General features: G+C 34.7%; 1 protein-coding gene and 2 pseudogenes across 1 annotated transcript; all 3 read right to left on the bottom strand.

Annotated features, from left to right (window-relative positions):
* Positions 1-212: 212 nt before the first annotated feature.
* LOC120128230 lies at positions 213-3,651 on the bottom strand (annotated as a pseudogene).
* A 6,191-nt stretch (positions 3,652-9,842) lies between these two features.
* LOC120128280 lies at positions 9,843-13,679 on the bottom strand (annotated as a pseudogene).
* Positions 13,680-14,806: 1,127 nt separating this feature from the next.
* LOC120128282 (pentatricopeptide repeat-containing protein At1g06710, mitochondrial-like) lies at positions 14,807-18,731 on the bottom strand. The gene is made up of 3 exons (XM_039145986.1): positions 15,737-18,731; positions 15,232-15,504; positions 14,807-15,086 (listed from the first exon to the last, which is right to left on the bottom strand). Exons 1-2 carry the CDS (start codon positions 18,656-18,658, stop codon positions 15,460-15,462), a joined length of 2,967 nt encoding a protein of 988 aa, XP_039001917.1. The 5' UTR covers positions 18,659-18,731; the 3' UTR covers positions 14,807-15,086; positions 15,232-15,459.
* Between the last annotated feature and the right edge of the window lie 2,155 nt (positions 18,732-20,886).

The following is a 20,886-nucleotide window of genomic DNA, read 5'->3' as shown; positions in this document are numbered from 1 at the left end:
TCATGGAGAAAGATAATAAACAACAAATCACAGACTACAGCACTTCCATTAATTCCAATCTTACTCCACGAAATTATTCATACAAATTTACGAAGCATATTGATGAAATAAGGGAGAAAAAAAAAGTACAAACCAATCAATACTCATGGCTCAATCCCTTGGTCATTTTATGACTACATCCGGAAACAACATTGTGAGTCCGGAAAAGAAACTAAACAGACCAACCCAATCCTAGGATGTCATATATGAAAAATATGAAAATCTATATATGATTAATATTTAGTGATCAGATTAAAATCTGTATTTGATTATGAAACCAAACCATTCACGGGTTGTGGAAATTTCGAATAAATGGTGAAGAAACCTGGGTCTTTTCAAGTCTCGGGTGCCGTTGCTGCTGCTGTAGCTTTCAACAGTGGTTGGAGAGCCTTGACAACAATGCTCATGTTTGGACGGAACTCGGCTTCATACTGCACACACAATGCTGCCACAGCTGCCAACTGCACCAGCAGAAGCGTATCGTAAGCGGTCAAGTGATTGTGTGCTTTATAAAATTGAACTCGTGCAAGTTATACAGACATGGAATAAGAATACCTTAGCAACGGCTTTAGGAGGATACTCTCCCTTCAGTTTTGGATCTACACATTGTTTAACTTTATCTTCGCTCAATCTTGGAGTAGCCTGAAACCAGGAAAACGAAATGTTTAAGTGTTGACCGAATTTAAGTGAAAAGACTTCGGAGAAAAAAGAGAAAGCAATAAACGCACCCAGGTAACAAGACTCTGCTGTCCACGAGGCATTGTGTGGTCAACGGGTTTCCTCCCCGTAAGAAGCTCTAGACAACCCCAAAGCTGTAAACATCACTCTTTTGCATCAACTGACCAGTCATTGCATACCTAGAAAACATTAGAGCCATAAATAAGTTCCAAACCTGAATAATCTTTGCAGCTCAGCAACAGGCAATAATCGGTTAATTCGAGAAGGAAAAAAAGGTATAAAGGGCTTCGAAAGCATACTCTGGAGCATGATAGCCAAAGGTTCCCAAAACTCGAGTAGAATGAAGACGAGCAGCCATGTCAGGAGCCTGGTTTGAGAGGTTAAAATCTGCGATCTTCGCTTTTAAGTCTTCAAAAAGAAGCACATTGCTAGATCTGATATCTCTGTGGATAATCGAGGGTTGAACCCTCGTGCAAGTACTCCAAGCCCCTTGCCGCATCAACTGCGATTCTTACCCTCTGCATCCAGTCAAGAACTGGACCTGGTTGTGCCCCTTGAACTCCCTTCCTTCCTATGGTTCCCAAAAGCAAGAAAAAAGTCAAACTAAATGATACATTGGAGTCCATTTTGGTCAAATAAATCAATATCGGGAATCAATATATAATGCGACAAACCATGCAATATATCATGAAGTGAACCCATTGTTGCAAACTCGTAGGCAAGCATGCGGTGATTTCCTTCAACACAGTAACCTTGCAACTCGACAAAATTGTCATGCTTTAGTCTTGAAACCATGGAAACCTAAACATAAAAAATTCATGCAGTGGAAGTGTCAAGAAACAAGGGGAAAACACATAACAACAACCTGAATTTATGAAGTACAATTTCTTATACACACCTGGGTCAAAAACTCCACATTTGATTCAGATTCGGAGGAAACATCGAGCTTTTTAACAGCCACAGCTCTTCCATTGTCCAAGTTGGCATAATAAACTCTTCCATAGGAACCCTCACCAATCAAAGCCTTTGATCCAAAACTGTCGGTTTTTTCTTTCAGTTCTTCCAATGATAATGCAGGAACTTCGATAGGTGGCGATGATTTTTGCACTTCAGGTTTGATAGGAGCCGGCACCTTTGAGTTTCTATTATGCCCTGAAAGCCCTTAGCATGAGCAATGAGAAATTATTCCAAAAACATTAAATAAAAAAAGCTATTATTACATTTTACGAAAACCATTTTTCTTTTGGGAAACATTAAATAAAAAAAATTAAGAAAGAAAACAAGCTAAAACAATCTTCCTATCTCAGCAAGTAAAAGCCGAAAATAAAACGAATAAGAAATGGCTTAGTCACGTATACAAAAAAGATGATTGTTGAAGCAGAAACAAAGAGAGTCAAGAACAGCCATCAGAAAATGCATATGGCACTAGATACTTTCGGTCTAGTTTGCTTGGACTCTTCATTTTTCATGTCCGACACTAGTACCCAATAGTAACATAGCTTTCTGGTGAAGAACCAACAAATAAAAAATATGCCTCTCCTTCGCATTAACCCGAGTGTGCTAAATGCTAAATACATATAGATGGTAGAGCGCAAGGCTCTTAACCTGCGATCGTGGGATCGAGTCCCACGGTAGGCAATTCATGATTCTTCCACGGAAGCTGCTCTCAACCTGGCGTTGAGGGCAGCCTACTACCTCCCTCCCTCACCCCATTACATATGGGAATAGGGTCAGCTAATTTTATGGTAAGAAAATAACTACAGCATTTACAATGCCAAAGGATTCCAACAGTAAATCAGAATTATCGATTCAAGTTAGCAATAAAGTAGCACACACCTCTGCATGATCCTTGAGGGCTTTCCAGTGCTCGTTTTCATGTGGTTCGTAAACTCTCGTCTGCCTGACAGGAACAGCAAAGCCAACGACGCATCCTCGATCTTTTCTTCAAATACAAATTGTCAGTTTTCTATTTGAACAATTAGCCCCGAGGAGGTGCATATGCCTGCATAGTTCCAGAATACATCTATTCACATCCAATGTAAACATTGTAAAACAAATCGTTTTAACAAAAACGTAAAAATTAAATAAGCAACAAATTCATCCTATCATCTTATAACAATTAAGAGTTTAAAACAAAAGTGATAAATTTAAACTAAAAGTTTCAATTAATCATAATTAACTAATTAATGTCAAGAACATTCAAATAAATATAAATTGTAAGAGGAATGAGACTCATTAAAAGCCTTTCCAACAAGCCGGGCCGATTATACTCGTTTACCAGTAAACAAAGGAAAGGATAAACGACTCGAGAATCAAACCAAAACCCAGAAAAATTAAGCCCCGATTCTAAAATGGGTTTGCTTCAAATTCAAGAAAGAATTCCGAAGAATCCAATATAAATTGGACCCTCGAATTTCTTCTCGAAATGATAAAAAAAAGGTAAAATTTAACTGTTGAAAAAATAAAATAAAAGATACAGATGGGCAAACAGGAAGAAAAACACTTCCAAGAAATTAAAGATAAAAATTGGAAGAAGAAGAAGAAGAATACCTGGATTTCCTCTTTTCAAACCAAAACCCAGAAAAATTAAGCCCCGATTCTAAAATGGGTTTGCTTCAAATTCAAGAAAAGAATTCCGAAGATCCAAATATAATTGGACCCTCGAATTTCTTCTCGAAATGATAAAAAAAGGTAAAATTTAACTGTTGAAAAAATAAAATAAAAGATACAGATGGCAAACAGGAAGAAACACTTCCAAGAAATTAAAGATAAAAATTGGAAGAAGAAGAAGAAGAATACCTGGATTTCCTCTTTTTGGTTTGTTGGAAGAAATTCTCCTTTTCTCTTCCTCTTTCTAGGTTTTGTTATCAGTTAATTTGTTTGGGATGAAGGGATTGTTAAAGAGAGAACGAGAGAAAATAGAGAAGAAATATAACTGAGAGAGAAAATTGAAGAATTTTAATTTTTAAAGGTTGCTTTTTTATGCTTTTGTGTGTTTGTTTGAAGGAAAGAGGAAGAGAAAATTTAAAGATGTTATAATAGCAATATAGCCTTCAATATTTATAAAGTTCAATTTAACCCTTTATTATTTCTTGAACCAAATTTAGTTTTAAAGATTCAAATAATTTTTAATAAAAATATTGATTAAAACATTATTTTTTATTGGTATTGACTTGATAATTAAGAAAAAAAATTGCTTGTACTTTATATTGGTATGATATTAGTTATCTTATATATCGTACTAATAAATATTTAATGATAAACATGAAATATATGTATTATTTTGTAAGTTGTCATGTGATATCATTAAAAATTTGATTATTATGAAGAAAAATAATGATTTAACTCTTTTAAGAAGTTGAAAATAAATTTTATTTTTTGTTCAGATGTTGAGAGTCAATTTAAGTAAAAAGAATAAGGGTTAAATTAAAAAGATATTTAACTATTGAGGACTAAGATATTATTATACTAAAAATTAAAAATAAAATATGGCAGAGAGGCAACGCGGGGAAAATGATAAAATAAATAAATAATGAATGGAATATTTCCACGTATTGTACAAGTAATTGAAGCTATCTAGAGTACACATTAAGAAAAGATGAACTTTATAATATTAATAATTATATAACATGGTCCAAGTTTATTATATATACACAATAAGTATCGTTTTTGTACCAATCAAACGACTTCAATAATTAAAGAATTATATTTATTTTTTCAAGTTTTAAGTTCGAACACTATATATGTCAGAATTATAGATATTTAATGTTAAATGGTTAAAAATCTTTAAATAAATAATATCTTTTATTCAAGTTTGGTTGTTTTCAATTAATTCCGGAAGCACCTCGCAATATAGACGAGTTGCATAGCTTAGATAGACGCGGCAAGACAGATACAGATTGACTGGTGAGGCATCATGAGTGGGTCATGTTTGTGGGAGGATCGACATCGGCGCCTTCCCCGTAGATAACCCATTTTACTTGACCTCTTGAGTGTTGCTGAAGGTTATTGATTGGTTCAACAGTAACGGGAAACTGTTTCTGCTTCCCGATAATGCACGAGGGCAGACCTTTCCGCGACGTCTACAGAGACGTTCACCGACACAGCACCATCGTCCCCCGACTCGTGGACGGAGAGCAAGTGCTTCCGGTTCATCCTCGGCGCACTAGCAGGACCTTCACAGCAGTCGCCGCAACCATTATGATGCAGCAGTCATATATGATGCCGCCGCTTTTCCATTATCAGATGCCGCCACCACCGCCTTCACCTGGTTTTATGACCCCGCCGCCGCCACCGTCACATATGACCCCTCGTGGAGGCTATTATGAGTTTATGTTTTGCAGATTCGACTTGGGGTTCATATGTTGGATATCTGGCGGGTTCAGCCTCATCACTCATGGCCGCAGCACATAACCTCATGTACAATTTTCACACTCAGCGATGTCTGGTTTATGAGTTTTCCTAGTTTTCGCAGGCTGGTGGAATAGTCAGTGATACGAAGAAATCCTCCTCGAGACGACAACCACCACCCTGTGGAACACTTCGCGTCGCAAGCATCGATAGATTTTTTTTTATTATATTTGTATTTTTTTTGTTAAATTGTAATTTTTTTATTATTTCTCATTTAATATTTACTTTATTTTATAAATTTGTTGGAATTTTTTAATGATTTCAGTTAATTTTGTTTATTACCATTTAATATCAGTTATTGTAATTTGGTTATCATTTACCATTTAATTCTTATTGTAAGTTTGTTGTATTTAAAATTATATTCAAATACCAAATGTTATTAGTTTGATAAAATTTAATGATTATGTTCATTTTTTTAATCTTCATCAACGATTATTATTTGATAAAATTAAAGTAAATGGGGTTTCGTAAGGTTTTCTGGTAACACTAGAACCTTTAACTTTCTTAATTCCTTCTTGGTGTTGCTAAATATAATTCATTACCCAGATATAGCAATGAGCAGGGGCAACGTTATATATAATTCATACTCAGGGTATAGTGCTGAGCATGCAGCTCTATATCCTATGTGGCGTATAGCGCGGGATCAGGGGCCGCGCTATACTCACGTGTAAGCCATGTCAGCGTATAGCGCGGTACAGGGGGCGCACTATACCACACGTGGCGCCAAATCAGCATATAGCGCGGGACAAGGAAAGCGCTTTACTGCTACGGGTATTAGATCGAGAATATAATCTGATCGGTTGTTATATCGGTAAATATACCGGTCACCGGTGATTTTTCGGGAAAAACGCCTCTAGAGTACACATTAAGAAAAGATGAACTTTATAATATTAATAATTATGTAACATGGTCCAAGTTTATTATATACACAATAAGTATTTTTTGTACGAACCAAACGACTTCAATAATTAAAGAATTGTATTATTTTTTCAGGTTTCGAGTTCGAACACTATATATGTCAGGATTATAGACATTCAATGTTAAATGATTAAAAAAATTTAAATAGATAATCTTTTTCATTTCAGATTAATAAAAAATATCATTTTAGTTTCGATTAATATTAAATTTCAATATTTCGGATTTTTATTTTCTAAAAAATGAAAAAAATTGACCCATCACTTTGATTTATCATGAATAGCCATTGTTTCTTAGCTATATTAATGTTATAATAACTAATTTCAGAAACTAATATGAATTTATTTGTACCTATGTTGTAAGAATCCAATGGTTGAACCGGCTAGATCATTGATTTTTGGTTCAATGTTGATTAAACAAAGATGTTAATAATTTAAAAAAATATAATTCTTAGCCGGTTCACATAACTTCAAACTGATTCCTTTTCGTTTGTTTAACAATTTATTATTCATTTTATATATTGATTTAAAGTAATCGATCAAACTAATCTATTCATTAATTTCCTGTTTAATCAACTAGTTTAATATGATTCTAACAACATTGATTTATACCCATTATCTGGAATTCCATGCTCCATTAATGAAAATTTCCTTAAACCAAATTGCCCGACAAACTAAAACAATTAATTGAACTAATTTTTCAAATTTCATAAAATATATAAAACTAAAACTGAAGAATGAATCCATAATTAAAACTAATTTTGTTTACAAAAATATTTTTCACCAAAACTAGAAAAAAGAATATTGGTCGGTTCTCTTTATTGCCCACTTCTTTCCGTCCGTTGAAAATAGGACAATTTCTTAACTTTGCTTTAGGAGAAAGAATCAAGAATGAATGCTTGGTGGAGGGAAGATAACCATTTTTTTTTATTTTATTAGAGAAAAACTTGTTTAAGAAGTAGAATTATTCATATTGCATATTAAATAAATGTTGAAATAATTTGGACTATTTCTTAATAATTTTTTAAATAAATTTGATATTTAATTTTAATTATTATATATTTTTATTTAATGTGTTAATGATAATGCGAGTTTAACGATCGTAGATGATCATCTCTTTTAATTTGGACAAAGAGCCTAAGTAGTGGTTGTGTGAATGAAAAGAATGTGTGTTGAGGAAGAACATGAACTCATAGAGAGAGAATTTGAGATCCTTTCTTTAGTCTTGCGGTTATATTTAGCCTCTGGTGTTGGTGTCAAATCTAAGATCACGACTCAACTTATAATGAAAGTGTACTTCTATTTATCTCACAACTCAACCTATAAATGATGTGTATTTCTATTTTACAATTTATGTTTGGAATAAGTTTGTTGTTTTTAGCGATGTCATCTTTAATATTCAAATTTATATCGCTTATTAAATTTACAATATATATTATTATTACATCCAACGCTTAATAAACGAAAATATAATCATCAATGAAACATGCCACGGACTTATAGAGACCTTGATTAAGATATAAGTGGGAATTGTTAATCATTTGGGTAAATTATTAAATGTTCACTTTAATTTATTTATTTTTGTCATCTTTATTATTAATTTGAGAAAGCGACACTTGATCATTTAATTGAATCGATTTTTAATTTGACTAAAAATTTTCATCATTTTTTTCTCTGCAATAACATATCAGGTCATAAAATTGAATGGCACATGGGATTGAAATTTTACTTTTATAGAAGAAAAAAGATATATGTATTTATATCAAAATTTCCAAATCTTATATTCTAACCTCTAACGTATAGTATAGTGTGCAGTGCATGCATAAGTTTCATCAATTTATAAGGCATAAGAATCCACATGAATGGTAAAATCATATTTTCCCCATATATTAATGTAGTTTCCTAGTTGTTCTTCATCTAAAACAAATGGTTCATTGTAATATCCGTCACTAATCACTTCCCCAATCTCAGAAATTAAAACAAAAACAATGTCTAATTCTTCTACAAATGGAGGAATATGCATTCTGTAACAACACTTTTAACCAGAACCTAAGAGGTCCGACCGCGGACATCACAGTTCTAACGCATATAACCCTTGAGCAAACACTGAAAATTGCAACCGACACACATACTCTCGTCGTGGGACTTGTTGAGAAGGCGACCGATCCGGCAGGAGAAGAATGCGCTCACGACATGCAAAAAAGCTTATCACGACGTGATGGGTGGTTTCCAACAGGCGACTGCGGCGTTCTTTGAGAAAGATTACAATAGCATGTTGCAGGCTGAGAAAGCAGCACCCAGAGAACAAGCGAGTTGCACCACTATTTTCAATGCTCCACCAAATCCTCCGAATCCTATTGCAGAACAGAATACGCACAATAGGATCTTAATTGCAATGGCCTTTGTTGTCGGAACTCAACTTACGTCCGGGAAGTCTTAGTTACCGACGTAATGTCGTAAAAACATTAATGTATTGATTGAATAAAGTACAGAACAAACAAAGTTATAGATATATTTTCAAAATGATTTTAATAATCATTAATATTATTAGCTCGATCCATAAATCTAAATACATTAAGAAAGGAACAATGCGTGCATATCCTAAAATACGAATTTTTATAAGTTAGTTGTTTATTTTATTGATTGTTCTCACCTTAAAATTTTATTTTATGGTTGTCTCATACGGAAAATTTCTATTATTAATACATATGTGCTCACCCTAAAAGATATTTTTAAATCTGCCACCAAATTTTTAAAAAAAATTGACCATTGTCAAATAAGGGATCAGTTCTCCGAGGCAAGTGATTGTTCCTCAGGTAGGGAGCTATCCGTTAGTGTGTAGGACCGATCCAATAACTATTGTAATCACAAGGATCGATCTTTGTGTAGAATAGATCGATCTTTCTACAAAGCGGGTCGATCATTTTGATAAAATATTGATATTTTTAATTGAAAATTTTATGAAATTTAATTTTTGAAAGCAAGAACGATTATGAATGAATTTGAAAAAACCCCGGCTAAATTGAAAAACATTTAAAACGTATTTTTTAGTTTTAATTAAACTTTGAATAATTTTTATAAAAATTGATAAATTCGATTAAGTTCAAATTCAATTTTACTAATATTTGTTATATCAAAATATAAATCTACAAATATCTTTAATATTGTTGACTGTGAATGAAGCAAGAGAAAGGTCTTCCTATAATGTTGATAGTATTTAATCTAAATTAATCGATTAATAAATATGATTAAAAAAATATAACTCATTTTAGATGTATAAGTAATTATCAATTAATCTTTATTGATTTAGAGAATGATAAAAAAAACCTGAAGTTCTTATTTAGTGTTTTTTATTTTCTTTTTAGAATCCTTAAGAATTTCTTAAACAATATTATGAATTTTATATTTTTTAAGATGTAATTATATCCTTAATTACTTTTAGAAAACATGACTTGGAAAAATTAACGTTGATGTTTTGAAACATTTTAAAAAGAAAATTGTGATTTTTTGGAATTGTTTTTTTTTTCATTTTCCCGTGCTTTTTTTTTTTAAATTTTGTGATATGTTTAGACTCTTTTAAAAAAATATTATTCTTTATTGGACCACATCAGTTTTTTTAACACTAACAATCAGGGGCTAAAATGATAGACCGAATGAAAGTATAAAGATCAAACTGATTGAAAAATAATAATAGAATGGTGAAATGAGAATTTCACCATAATGCAGAGGTCAAAATAAGTATTAAGCCAAAAATCAATTAAATCACTCGGCTAATATGCACTCAATTAAGCCCTTATCATTATACCAACGTACCAATTGAGTCATTCCATTCACAGACCATCTTTGACCGGTAGACTGTAGTACCACCATACCTTGTGTTGTGTGTGAATATCACTGCCGTATCGGAAGTTGTGAGCAGTGGGCCTTTTCATTCCGGTCATTGTCACTTACTGTTGAACTTCGAAGTGCTTTGGTTCGGCAAGTTCGGTGAACAAAACCCGATTCTTCCAGCTGAGTCCTGTAATTGCAATCAAGCCACAATGAATAAACAGACTTTAACAGCTGAAGGTATGAACAAATCTAGAAGCTATAGCATATGATCGGAGTCCGGTTACTGGACAGAAGACACATAATTAATGACTGAGAATTGCACCTGAGCTTCGTAGGTGCCGCCTTGCATCATATGCATCAAGTGTGATGCAAATAGTTACATTCTTGCACCATACCATCGTTATTAGACTGAATAAACGGATAGTGATAGTTAAAGTCGGCATGGCTTGCTTCCAATTCGAAATGACTTTAAATAATGACCAAGGTCTCTGTAGACTGTTATCTCAGTTTGTTAAGTATTCCATTGTTGGCCATGTCTTCTGCTTCCGTATGCATGTAGAAGAAATCCTCGAACAATAAAGTCAACTTCTGAGCAAAACTTTACCACAACCATTCGGTGATTGATCAAGTAAACCGGAATCCAAATGTTTAAACAAGCCTAAGCCGCACCGGCTGTCTCGTTTTCTCGAAGCCATTGAATATCCTGTCCAAGTGAAGATTTTGAGACGATAAAGATGAGAGGGAAGAAAGAATGTCCTAGTTTCCACTACAACAGTTTTAAAATAAAAGAAACGGGGTTAAAGAGACGAACCATCTGACAGAAGCTATCTGAAAGCTGAAGGGCCTCTTCCCACTTGTTCACGGCAATGAGGCCCTTAATAAGGTGAATAAATGTACTTAGCTCCGGAACTCCACCCTTCCTTGTCATGTCGGCATACAGTTCAAAAGCCTTGTCAACCTTACGCGCATGTGAAAGGCTCTCAATAAGGGCATTATATGTACTACAATATGCTGCAGATACTCGTGGAAATGATGCTATCTCACAATGAAGCTGTAAAGCCATCTCTAGTCTCCCAGCCTTTATAAAATTATTAATAAGCGCTCTATAAACAGGAATAACGGGCAGAGATTCGGTTTTACCAACCTCATCTAAGATCCCAAGAGACATTATGAAGTCTTTGTTGAAACCTTCAATAACCTTACGGTAGCCTGCCATATGCCTTGGCCAGTATGTCTGTTTCATCTCTTCCAAAAGTTCATAAGCCTTGTCTAATAGGCCAACGATACAACAGTGGTTTATCAAAACACTATATGTGATGAAGTTTGGAGCAACACCCTTGAAGCCCATTTGTTCTAAAAGCTCAAGGCTTTTGTCAATTTTACCTACTTTGCCGAAGCCATCGATCATTGCAGTGTAAGTCACCACATTCGGATAGCACCCCTTTTCTTCCATCATCAGCATAAGCTTATAAGCCTCATCTGTTTACTAGCCTTACATAGGCCATCGATCATTTCTGTGTAAATAACGACGTTGGGAGCGCAAGAATTTCAAGCATCTTGGATAAGACTTTTAAAGCAAGATCCAGTCGTTTATCTTTAAACAACCTGTCGATTAATGAACTGTAGGTAAAAATACTTGGGCTATTGCCGTGCTCAGACATCTGGAAAACACCTCTTGTGCTTCGTCTAGCTTCCTAACCTTGCAAAATCCATCTATAGAGCGTCATACAACATGGTTAGGCTTACAATCAACCACGGACATGGTTTCCAATAAGTCATGGGCCTCTTTGACCTTGTGAGCCTTGCATAAACCATCCACTAAAGCTCCATATGTAAAAACATTTGGAGTTTTGGTATCACTGTCAACCACTTTAAAATATAAATCTACATCCGGGATTTTCTCATTAGTGATCATTCTAGCAAATGTGACAAGCTTTTTCAATCTGTCCAGCTTTACAATGGCCGTCAATCAAAGCTGTATATGTAACAACATTCGGAGTGCAACCTTTTGACAACATCATCTCAAAGAGTTCATCTGCCTTGGACACCTTCCTTGCTTTAAGATAAGCATGTATTAGGGCAGTGTAAGTCACCACATTAGGGGCACAACCACCCTTTAGCATCTCATCAAACCAATTACGAGCCTGTTCTATCAGACCAGCCTTACAAAAACTATCAATTAAAATTGTGTATGTATATACATCAGGTACCACACCATTATTTTTCATTTCTCCAAACAATAGAAAAGCTTTTTCTATTTTTTTGGCATCACACAGATGAGCAATCACTTTGGAATATGTACTAGTATCAGGTATAAAGCCTTTGCGCATCATTTCATGGATGATTTTACATGCTTTCTCAAATTTCCCAACACCACATAGACACCTGGCAAAGTTGCCGACATTGATCTTATTAAGTACAACTCCAGCGGCAAGCATTTCGCTATAAGCATTCTCGGCCAATTCTAGCACACCTGAGCTGGGTAACTCCTCATCGCCGCAAATGCCACCAATCAATATGTTATAAACCACATAGCCTGGTTGGCACCCACATTTCATCATTTTCTTTAGCAATTTATATGCATACGAGTAATCTCCTGATTTGCAATAAGCATGGACAAGAGAATTAAAAATGCTAGGACTCGGATAACAGCCTTCTGTAATCATCATGTTAAGAATTCTCTTACACCGACCAAGCTGTCTCTTATTCAAACAGCCACAAAGCAAAACCCTGTATGTCACAACATTAGGAATGCAAGAATTAGCACGCATTCTATTCAAAAATTCCATAGCTTCTTCAAAAAGCGAAGCTTCACACAACCCGGCTATCATTTTTGTGTAAAAAACAGTATCCGGCTTGAACTCTTCCTTCTCGATCAATGTAAGGGCCTCCCTCCATTGCCCTGTTCTGCAAAGGGAATAGGCATAACATCTTAATGTATAGCTATCCATGTGAAACCCGGCATCTGACATCTCTCTATAAACCAAATGAGCAGTGTCTAATCTATCAGCTTGCAAAAACACCTGAACCAATGCACAGTAAGTAGCTCTTGATGGCTTGTAACCGAAATCCTTAAGCCTACCTAATTCCTCTAATGCCATATTCCACAACCCATTTTTGCAACATCTCCCAATCAATAAAGTAAGCAACGTTTTCAGCACTTCCTTATCATCATTCCTAATTTCCAACAAAAATTTCTCTGGAATTCTGTCCTTATTACCGGATTCCAATGAATCTATTAAAGAATTAAACACAGCAGCAGTATGACTATACCCAATTTGCCTCCCAGCCCAAATGAAAAACCTAACACCCAAATCAGGTTTAAGTTTCACCAAGTGTAAAACTTCAACGACCAGTTTTTCATTGATTCTTTCCCTAAATTGCCTAAGAAAAATCTGGGTTTTATCCCCAAACTCCCCATTATCACTCAAAATGGCATTGGCAATCAAAACAGCGTCGTCAGAAAACTTACCAGCATCAAGTTGATGTTGTGAACAAGGCTTTGAATCAGTCTTTAGGAAGGCAAAGTCTTGGGATGAAACAGGCTCGACCCGTGGGTTGTTTTGCATCGGGAATGAGTCGTTTGGATCGATTAGGCCATCGAGATTGTCAGGGGAAGAGGTGGAAATGAACTGGGTTAGTGGAGAGAAGAAGATTAGGCGGGGAAGTTGGGGATTTTGAGAGGAAAAAGGCAGTGATTTTGAGTAAGAGAATAGAGGGTTTATCAATATTTTTCTCATTTGCTTTGGGGTATATTTGGATTCTTTTAGAATTCAGCAGTTAAGGGCTCTGGTGTAGGGTTTAAGATGGAGACGATGGCCATGGGGTTTAGGAAAACATTAAGCCAAATATGAATAATTTTTTTTAAAATAAAATAAAATAAACAATCGGTTGACTATTGAATATCCCTTTCTAGGTCTCGGATTTTATAGAGTCTATTTTCTTTGAAAAAGATTCAAGTTTAAATAGAGTTTAATTAATTTAGAGATTAAAATTGGATTAAGTTATATTCGAATTTATAATGAAAAAATCATGAAATAATAATACAATTAATCACTCATTATGTATTTAGAGAGAGTTGCAGTAGTAGTTCTCTTTATATTTTTTCTCATTTTGGTTTTTTATTATATTTGAAAAAATGAGAAAATTTTATATATCTATATTGAATTAGATTGTTACGAATTTCTATTTTAAAATTCAAGTCGGATGAAACATTTATAAACTCAAATGACATGTCAATATTTGGATCGAATTTATGTAGACTAAAAACTTAATCCAATACTAAGATGACCCAGGTGGTTAAGGGTAGTTGTGATCCTACTAGGTTTGGGTAGGATTGAGATTTTAGTTTGTTAACTTGTTTTTAAAATAACTTGTGTTATCTCGTAATTTCTTTTGTTAGTATTAATGTGGGTACTCTTTTCCCTCAATTACGCTTAAGGGAGTTTTTAACTAGGCCTATGATAGTATTTTTTTATAATATATATATATATATATATTTGAATGGTATATTCATAGGTATTTACTTGTTTAAATGTTCAAAATAATTTTCGAGATTTGAAACGAAAACAAATAGATATTTACTATCCAAATCCGCATAATGATATATGATCTAAAATCTTTATTTTTTCTAATTTAGATATTCTAAATAATCATATTTACTTTTATATTTCTTTTTATATTTAAAATAAATTAATAATATTAAGTTTAATCACAAAATTTTACAAGAAATAAATAAATAAAATAAGCATTTTGTTAATTCAAGTGGTACATAAAAACAGATAAAAAATACAAGATATGCAAAATAAAAAATAACTCAATATTTTAACGAGTTAGTTACAATCAATGAAACAAAATGTTGGAAATTAAGAAATAAATTTTCCTTCCACTCTATTTCTTTTCTTTCACTTTCCCTCTTACCAAACAAAATGCAGGTACCAAAGAAAAGAAAATCAAACCAAGTACAACTACAAAACTTCACATTTTGTATAGCCAATGTGATTAGGGTCTGAAAATAAGACTAACATGGTAAAAGAAAATAAGCACAGGAATACATTCATGGCATGGATTTATTGTTCAATAAACCCTTTGCATCATCTTCATTGTTTTTAATGTGTGCACATGCTATCGAGAAGTCATTGGTCGTCAGTTGTTTGTTCGGCTCACCTGAGTCATTTTGTGGCGTAGGGTTTGGACCAATGTAGCAACTAAGCCCTAATGAATGAGAGATTTTTCCAACTAAGTGATATGAGCAATCTAATATAACCACGACAAAATAAACATAAACAAAATGATGAGAATTGAAGCTATACTTCACAGGCACCGCCTTGTAAGTGACGACGTAACATGAAGAGTATACAATCCATGTGTTGCAGGCATGACTTGCTTCCAATTCCAAACGATTTCACACGATCACCGATGTCTCTGAGAGACGGTTATCATGGTTTGTTTGAGCATTCCAGTGTTGGCCTTATCTTCTGTATTCTTATGCATGCAACAAAACAAATCCTCAACCAAGCAAGTCAACCTTTACGACAACCGTTCGGTGACCAATCATGAAACCAGAAAACCAAATGTTCAAAAAAGCTTAAGCCGCATCAGGCGTCTCCTTTCCTCGAAGCCATTGAACATCCTGCCCAAGTAAGAGTTTCGAAACAATAAAGATACTAGGAAAAGAAAGAAAGAAAAGAACTACACGACCATATGATAAAAAATCAAAAGACAATAACTATAGATGTTGGATCACAACTGCACGGGTATTGTGATTGAAAAATTATTGTAGCGAACATAGAACTTCTGCGGCTGAAAAGCCTTAGCTGTAATATATTTTCAAAATAAAAGACAAAGGAGTTGTAGAGACAAACCATCTGACAGAAGCTATCTGAAAGCTGAAGTGCCTCTTCCCACTTGTTCACAGCGATGAGTCCTTTAACAAGGTGAATAAATGTGCTTAGCTCAGGAATTCCGCCCATCCTTGTCATCTCAGTGTACAGTTCAAAAGCCTCGTTAACCTTGCGAGCCAGTGAAAGGCTCTCAATAAGGGCATTACAGGTACTATAGTATGCTTCAGAAACTTGTGAAAATGATGCTATCTCCTGATGAAGCTGTAAAGCCACCTCTAGTCTCCCAGCTTTTATAAAATTATTCATAAGCACTCTATAAGCAGGAAGAACTGGCAGAGATTCACTTTTACCAACCTCGTCTAAGAGCCCATGAGACATTATGAACTCTTTGTTGAGCCCTTCAATGACCTTACAGTAGCCTGCCATATGCCTAGGCCAGTGTGTCTGTTTCATCTCTTCCAAAAGGTCATAAGCCTTATCCAACAGGCCACCAATACAACAGTGGTTTATCAAAACCCTATATGTGATGAAGTTTGGAGCAACACCCTTGGGACTCATTTGTTCAAAAAGCTCAAGACTTTTGTCAATTCTACCTGCTTTGCCGAAGCCATCTATCATTACATTGTAAGTCCTCACATTAGGACTGCACCCCTTTTCTTCCATCATCAACATAAGTTTATAGGCCTCATCTGTTTTACCAGCCTTACATAGGCCATTAATCATTTCTGTGTAAATAACAACATTAGGGGTGCAAGAATTTTCGAGCATTTTGGATAAGACTTTGAAAACAAGATCCAGACGGTTATCTTTAGACAACCTGCTGATTAATGAACTGTATATATAAGTATTTGGACTAAAACCTGCTTCAGACATCTTGGAAAACACCTCTTGTGCTTTGTCTAGCTTCCCTGCCTTGCAAAATCCATCAATGAGAGCACCATACACAACATGGTTCGGTTCACAACCATCTACTGACATGGCTTCCAATAAGTCATGGGCCTCTTTGACCTTGTGAACCTTGCATAAACCATCCACTAAAGCTCCATACGTATATACATTTGGAGTTTTGGCATCACTGTCAACTGCTTTAAAATATAAATCTACATCCAGGATTTCCTCATTAGTGTGCATTCTAGCATAAATCTGGCAAGCTTTCTCAGTCTGTCCGGCTTTACAATGACCATCAATCAAAGCTGAATATGTAACAACATTCGGAATGCAACCTTTAGACAACATCATCTCAAAGAGTTCATCTGCCTTGGATACCTTCCTTGCTTTAAGATAAGCATGTATTAGGGCAGTGTAAGTCACCACACTAGGGGCACAATCACCCTTTACCATCTCATCAAACCAATTACGAGCCTGTTCTATCAGACCAGCCTTACAAAAACTAGCAATTAAAATTGTGTATGTATGTACATCAGGTACGACACCATTCTTTTTCATTTCTTCAAACAAAAGAAAAGCATTTTCTACATTTTTGGCCTTACATAGATGATTAATCACTTTGGAGTATGTACTCGTATCAGGTATGAAGCCTTTACGCATCATTTCATGGATAAGTTTACAGGCTTTCTCAAATTTCCCGGCACTACATAGGCACCTGGCAAAATGGCTGACATTAAACTTATTTAGTACAAATCCAGCAGCAAGCATTTCACTGTAAGCATTCTCAGCTAATTCTAGCGCATCTGAGCTGGGTAGCTCCTTGCCACAAATGCCACCAATAAATTTATTGTAAACAACATAGCTTGGTCGGATCCCACATTTTGTCATCTTCTTTAGCAATTCAAACGCATAAGAATAATCTCCTGATTTGCAATAAGCTTGGACAAGAGAATCAAATATGGCAAGAGTCGGATAACAACCATCAGTAATCATCATTTCAAGAATTCTCTTGCACATACTGAGCTGTCCCTTATTCAAACAGCCACAAAGCAAAACCCTGTATGTCACTACATCAGGAACACAAGAATCAGCACGCATCCTATTCAAAAAGTCCATCGCTTCATCAAAAAGCGAAGCTTCACATAACCCGGCAATCATTTTTGTGTAAATAACAGTATCAGGCTTAAATTCTTCCTTCTTAATCAATGTAAGTGCTTCCTTCCATTGCCCCGTTTTACAAAGCGAATAAACATAACACCTTAGGGTATATTTGTCCATGTGAATCCCGGCGTCCGACATCTCTCTATAAACCAAATGAGCAGTGTCTAATCTATCAGCTTGTAAAAACACTTGAACCAATGCACAGTAAGTTGCTCTAGACGGCTTGTAACCGAAATCCTTAAGCCTACCTAATTCCTCTAATGCCATATTCCACAACCCATTTTTGCAATATTTCCCAATCAATAAATTAAGCAACCTTTTTAGAACTTCCTCATCATCATCTCTAATTTCTAACAAAAATTTCTCCGGGATACTGTCATCGTTACCGGACTCTAATAAATCAAGCAAAGAATTAAACACATCAGCGGTATGATAATACCCAGATTGCCTCCCAGCCCAAATGAAAAACTTAACAGCCAACTCGGGTTTCAATTTCAGCAAGTTCAAAACTTTAACGACCAATTTTTCATTGATTATTTCCCTAAACTGCCTAAGAAAAATCTGGGTTTTGTCCTCACACTCCCCATTATCACTCAAAATGGCATTCGCAATCGAAACGGCGTCGAATGAAAACTTACCCGCATCGAGTTCTTGTTGAGAAGAAGGCCCTGAATCGGCGGTTAAAAAGGCGAAGTCTTGGGCTGATACGGGTTCGACCCGTTGGTTGTTTTGCATCGGAAAGGGCTCATATGGATCGAGATTGTCAGCGGAAGAGGTGGGAACGAATTGGGTGAGTTGGGAGAAGAAGATTTGGCGAATAAGGTGGGGGTTTTGAGGGTGAAAAGGCAATGATTTTGAGTAAGAGAAAAAAGAGTTAAGCAATCTGTTCCTCATTTGCTTTGATTTTTTTTTCTTTTTTTGGTTCTTTCATAATACAGTAGTCAAGGGTTGAGGAAGATGTTAAGTCGAAAATTCGGTTTCATCGACGAGTATTTCGCGCACCGGGTGAATGGTTCCTAAAGCCCTCAAACTTTTAGAAATATTTAATTCAGTCCTATTATTTATATCCAATTAAATTTCTAAACTTAAAAAATTAATCAATATAATCGTTTGATCGATGAAAATCATAATTAGACATTATAAAGTTAACGTTATAATTTACAATACCGATATAATAATTTATAATATTAACATGATTATTTATATCTAAATAATGATATAACTAAAGATTTAATTACCGTACACATTATAGTTCAAACTTAAACTAATTCTTACAATTTGAACCACCAATGACAATATTTATATTTTCATCACTTAAAGTCATTGATGAGACAAAACATTGCATTTAGGAATGATATTTTACTTGAATTCAACGAGTTCTGACATGATTTTATAATATTGGATTTTTTTTTTTTAAATTTGAATTTAGAATATATTCGAGATTAAAGTAAAAGATATTTGATCCGAGATAATAATATAATTATCATTTATATATTTAAGAATATTTTTATATAATGTTTTTGTAGAGAGTTGAATTGTTATTGTTGTTATTCATTCATTTGGATTAGTTGATTAGATGCTAATGAGTTAGAGAAATTATATATATTTGATGCCTTGTAAATAAATTAATGCAATGATATAGAGATATTATCCATATTGAAAAAATTTACATAGTATTATGAGTCACTTTCTTGGGCCTTTCAATGTACTGGGTTTTTTTTGTCCTTAACTCATTTCTTTCAGTGTGTTATTAGAGTTTTCTTTCTCAAAATTCATCTTCGTTTCTTTTGGATTCTCTATTTCTTTCGATAATTCTTCGTCGTGATGCCATCATATGAGGTGTTTGGTCTGGATTTTAATCATCCTTTGTATTTGCATCCATCAAATACGCTTGGTGCTGTTATGGTTAGTTGATCGGTTTTGAAAATTGTAACATTTGGAGTCATTCGATGAGTATCTTTCTTGCCAAGAATAAGCTTGGCTTTGTTTATGGCACCTTTCGTCGTGAGGATTATCATTAGCAGCTACAATCTCAGTGAGATAGATGTAATGTAGTCGTCCTCTCTTAGGCACTTAACACTGTCAGTAAGGATCTCTATGTTGGCATTGTCTTTACATCTAGTGCGACACTTGTTTGGAAGGATTTGAAAGAGAGATTTGACAAGATAGATGGTTCTCAGATCTATTATCTCTATTATGCTATTGCAACTTCAATTCAAGGTGATGCTTCTGTGTCCACAAATTACACTAAATTAAAACTGTTATAGGATGAGTATGTTATTTTAGTTCCGCTTTCTCCCTGTGATTGTGATCGTTCCATTGAGAATGTTCAGCATGCGCTTCAACAATCAATTTCTCATGTGCCTTAATGAATCTTATATGACCAATGCTTCTCCTCTCCTGGAACCAATTACTCTCTATTCCAATTTTGCTTCAGTTAGTGGTGGCTCTGGTCGACACCGTTTTAATAGTATTTGTGACCATTGTAAAATTCATGGACACAAAAAGGAGAATTATTACAGGTTAATAGAGTTTCCCTCTGATTATAAGTTCAATAAGAGGAAGGATGTTTAAGAGAATCTCACGGTTTAACCAAAATCTGTTACTAGATCTGGAAACTCTCCTGATTTGAGTTCTCCCATGTCTGCTCCTGCCTCATCTGTTTCAATTTTCACATGAGAATAATATCATTAGATTATTGACCTTCTGAATAAGGCTTTGCCGGTGGAACCAGCCGCCAATTTTGCAAGTAACATTTCTAATGCTCCTTGCGCTGCTAGCTGCAATAGTGCAATTGGATCTTGGACACCGGTGCCAGAGATCATATAATGTTATAAATTCTCGACTGCATGTGTTTTAAATTCTCGATTTATTCACCTTCCTAACGATAAAAAGACTCGAATTACACACACTGGTTATGTTGCCTCAACACCCATTCACATTCTTGACCATGTTATATTTGTTCCTAATTTTACAGATCATTTGATTTCAGTTTCTAAACTTACTAGTGTTTTTCATTATGTTGTCATTTTTTTATCCTGAGTTCTGTTTGTTACAAGATCTCTTAAATGAAAAGATCAAGGGAATTGGTAGAGCATATGGTGATCTTTATTTTTGAATTT

This window comes from Hibiscus syriacus, unplaced genomic scaffold, assembly GCF_006381635.1.
Source record: "Hibiscus syriacus cultivar Baekdansim isolate YM2019G1 unplaced genomic scaffold, ASM638163v2 tig00110478_pilon, whole genome shotgun sequence".
Taxonomy (NCBI): Eukaryota; Viridiplantae; Streptophyta; class Magnoliopsida; order Malvales; family Malvaceae; genus Hibiscus; species Hibiscus syriacus.
The sequence above is the reverse complement of the archived record's forward strand: the minus strand, read 5'-3'. Positions and strand labels throughout refer to the sequence as shown.